This window comes from Corapipo altera, unplaced genomic scaffold, assembly GCF_003945725.1.
Source record: "Corapipo altera isolate COAL_440 unplaced genomic scaffold, ASM394572v1 130093, whole genome shotgun sequence".
NCBI lineage: Eukaryota > Metazoa > Chordata > Aves > Passeriformes > Pipridae > Corapipo > Corapipo altera.
This window is the reverse complement of record NW_020885598.1, coordinates 1-3,277: the sequence shown is the minus strand read 5'-3', so window position 1 is coordinate 3,277 and position 3,277 is coordinate 1. Positions and strand designations below refer to the sequence as shown.

The following is a 3,277-nucleotide window of genomic DNA, read 5'->3' as shown; positions in this document are numbered from 1 at the left end:
ATTCTGCTGAGAGGATGTGGATCCCACTGATGTGGGGATGTGGATCCCACTGATGAGGGGATGTGGATCCCACTGATGAGGGGATGTGGATCCTGCTGAGGGGATGTGGATCCCACTGATGTGAGGATGTGGATCCTGCTAAAGGGATGTGGATTCTGCTGAGAGGATGTGGATCCCACTGATGTGGGGATGTGGATCCTGCTGAGGGGATGTGTATCCCACTGATGTGGGGATGTGTATCCCACTGATGTGAGGATGTGGATCCCACTGATGTGGGGATGTGGATCCCACTGATGTGAGGATGTGGATCCCCCTGATGGGGGGATGTGGATCCCACTGATGAGGGGATGTGGATCCCCCTGATGTGGGGATGTGGATCCCACTGATGGGGGGATGTGGATCCCACTGATGAGGGGATGTGGATCCCACTGATGTGGGGATGTGGATCCTGCTGAGGGGATGTGGATCCTGCTGAGGGGATGTGGATCCCACTGATAAGGGGATGTGGATCCTGCTGATGTCTGCTGCTGTGGGGATGTGTATCCCACTGATGTGAGGATGTGGATCCCACTGATGTGGGGATGTGGGTCCTGCTGTTGAGGGGATGTGGATCCCACGATGATTGGATGTGGATCCTGCTGAGGGGATGTGGATCCCACTGTTGTGAGGATGTGTATCCCGCTAAGGGGATGTGGATCCCACTGATGAGGGGATATGGGTCCCACTGATATGATCATGTGGATCCCACTGATGGGGGGAGATGGATCCAACTGCTGAGGTGGGACATGGATCCCATTACTGGGGAGAGAGGTCCCTTTCTCCTCATCCTGAGGGGCAGCCCCTGCCACCAGCCCCTGTCCCCCTGCTCCTGAACCATTCCTGTTCATCCAGCTGTTTGCTCTGCTCTCACCAGGAGGGTTTGGAGCTACAGGGCACAGGCAGAGCAATTCCAGGGATGGGGCAGCCACAGCTGCTCTGGGCAACCCATGCCAGGGTGTCACCACCCTCCCAGGGAAAAAATCCCTTCCCAATATCCCATCTAACCCTGGGAAGCCATTCCCTGTGTGCTGTCCCTCCATCCCTTGTCCCCAGTCCCTCTCCAGCTCTCCTGGAGCCCCTTCAGGCCCTGGAAAGGGGCTCCAAGGTCTCCCTGACACCTCTCCCCTCTGCTCCCCTCCAGGACATCCGTAACACGGTGGGAAACATCCCCATGGAGTGGTACCAGGACTTCCCACACATCGGCTACAACCTGGATGGCAAGAAGATCTACAAACCCATCCGGAACAAGGACGAGCTGGACATGTTCCTGGAGAAGATGGAGAACCCTGACTACTGGTGAGAACCTCGGGGAGGTGTCCAAGGCCAGGCTGGATGGGGCTTGGAGCAGCCTGGGACAGCGGGAGGTGTCCCTGCCCACGGCAGGTGGTTGGCACTGGATGATCCCCAAGTCCCTCCCACCCCAAACCGTTCCATGAAGGCCGGTGGGACACCCTCTCCCAGGTGGGATGTGCGTCCACACCAGGGCTGGAAACCTTCCCCTGGTTTCCTGGAGCATTTTCTGGAGACCCCCAGGTTCTCCTGGTGTGATTCCATGGAGACCCCCAGGTTCTCCTGGTGTGATTCCATGGAGACCCCTGAGGTTCTCCTGGTGTGATTCCATGGAGACCCCCAGGTTCTCCTGGTGTGACTCCACGGAGACCCCCAGGTTCTCCTGGTGTGATTCCACGGAGACCCCTGAGGTTCTCCTGGTGTGACTCCATGGACTTTGGGAGAGCGAGGGGGGTCCCACCCAGCACGGACCTTCTGTCTCATCCCTGCCTCACCTTCCCTGTGCTGTTCCCACCAGGAGGATGGAGCAGGACAGTCCCTGGTGCAGGACAGTCCCTGGTGCAGGACAGTCCCTGCCTCACTCTCCTGACCCTCCCCGTGCCATTCCCGTTCCCGTTCCCATTCCCATTCCCATTCCTGTTCTCGCAGGAGGACGGTGCAGGACAGTCCCTGGTGCAGGACAGTCCCTGCCTCACCCTCCTGACCCTCCCCATGCCATTCCCGTTCCCGTTCTCGTTCCTGTTCCCATTCCCATGGGAATAGTCCTTGGTACAGGACAGTCCCTGCCTCATCCTCCCCGTGCTGTTCCCGTGGTGCTGGACTGTCCCTGCCTCACCCTCCTGACCCTCCCCATTCCCATTCCCATTCCGGTTCCCGTTCCCATTCCCACCAGGAGGACGGTGCAGGACAGTCCCTGGTGCAGGACAGTCCCTGGTGCAGGACAGTCCCTGCCTCACCCTCGTCAACCTCTATGTGCCATTCCCATTCCTGTTCTCGTTCCTGTTCTCGTTCCCATTCCCATTCCCGTTCCCATTCCCGTTCCCATTCCCATTCCCATTCCCACAGGAGGATGGTGCAGGACAGTCCCTGGTGCAGGACAGTCCCTGCCTCACCCTCCTGACCCTCCCTGTTCCCATTCCCGTTCCCATTCCCGCAGGAGGATGGTGCAGGACAGTCCCTGGTGCAGGACAGTTCCTGCCTCACCCTCCTGACCCTCCCCGTGCCATTCCCATTCCCATTCCCGTTCCCATTCCCATTCCCATTCCCGCAGGAGGACAGTGCAGGACAGTCCCTGGTGCAGGACAGCCCTTGCCTCACCCCCCTCACCCTTGCCGTGCCATTCCCATTCCCATTCCCGAAGGAGGATGGTGCAGGACAGTCCCTGGTGCAGGACAGACAGTCCCTGGTGCAGGACAGTTCCTGCCTCACCCTCCTGACCCTCCCCGTTCCCATTCCCGTTCCCATTCCCATTCCCGTTCCCGTTCCCATTCCCGTTCCCATTCCCATTCCCATTCCCGTTCCCGTTCCCGCAGGAGGACGGTGCAGGACAGGATGACGGGGGCGGACGTGAAGCTGACGGACGAGCAGGTGGAGCTGGTGCAGCGCCTGCAGAAGGGGCAGTTTGGGGACGTCAACTTCAACCCCTACGAGGTGAGGCCGTGGCTGCTCCCCCTGCCCCCGGGGGTGGGACAGGGGGTCGTCCCGGCTGCCCCCTCCCTCCCTCCTTCCCTCCCTCCCTCCCTCCCTCACCGCTCCGTGTGTCCCCCCAGCCGGCCGTGGACTTCTTCACCCACGAGGTCATGATCCACCCGGTGACCAACCGCCCCGCGGACAAAAGGAGCTTCATCCCCTCCCTCATCGAGAAGGAGAAGGTGAGGGAGGGTCCTGCTCCCCCAGTTCTGTGTCCAGTGGCACCGTTTCCATCCCCACATCCCTCTGTCCTCCTCAT

General features: G+C 60.2%; 1 protein-coding gene across 1 annotated transcript; it reads left to right on the top strand.

Moving 5' to 3' along the window:
* Nucleotides 1-1,161: 1,161 nt before the first annotated feature.
* Nucleotides 1,162-3,224, top strand: LOC113940661 (ribosome biogenesis protein bop1-like; the record flags this gene model as incomplete). Its single annotated transcript, XM_027631800.1, has 3 exons — nt 1,162-1,335; nt 2,862-2,979; nt 3,099-3,224. Coding segments are annotated over exons 1-3 (369 nt in total), but the record flags the coding sequence as incomplete, so codon positions are not given.
* Nucleotides 3,225-3,277: the final 53 nt, after the last annotated feature.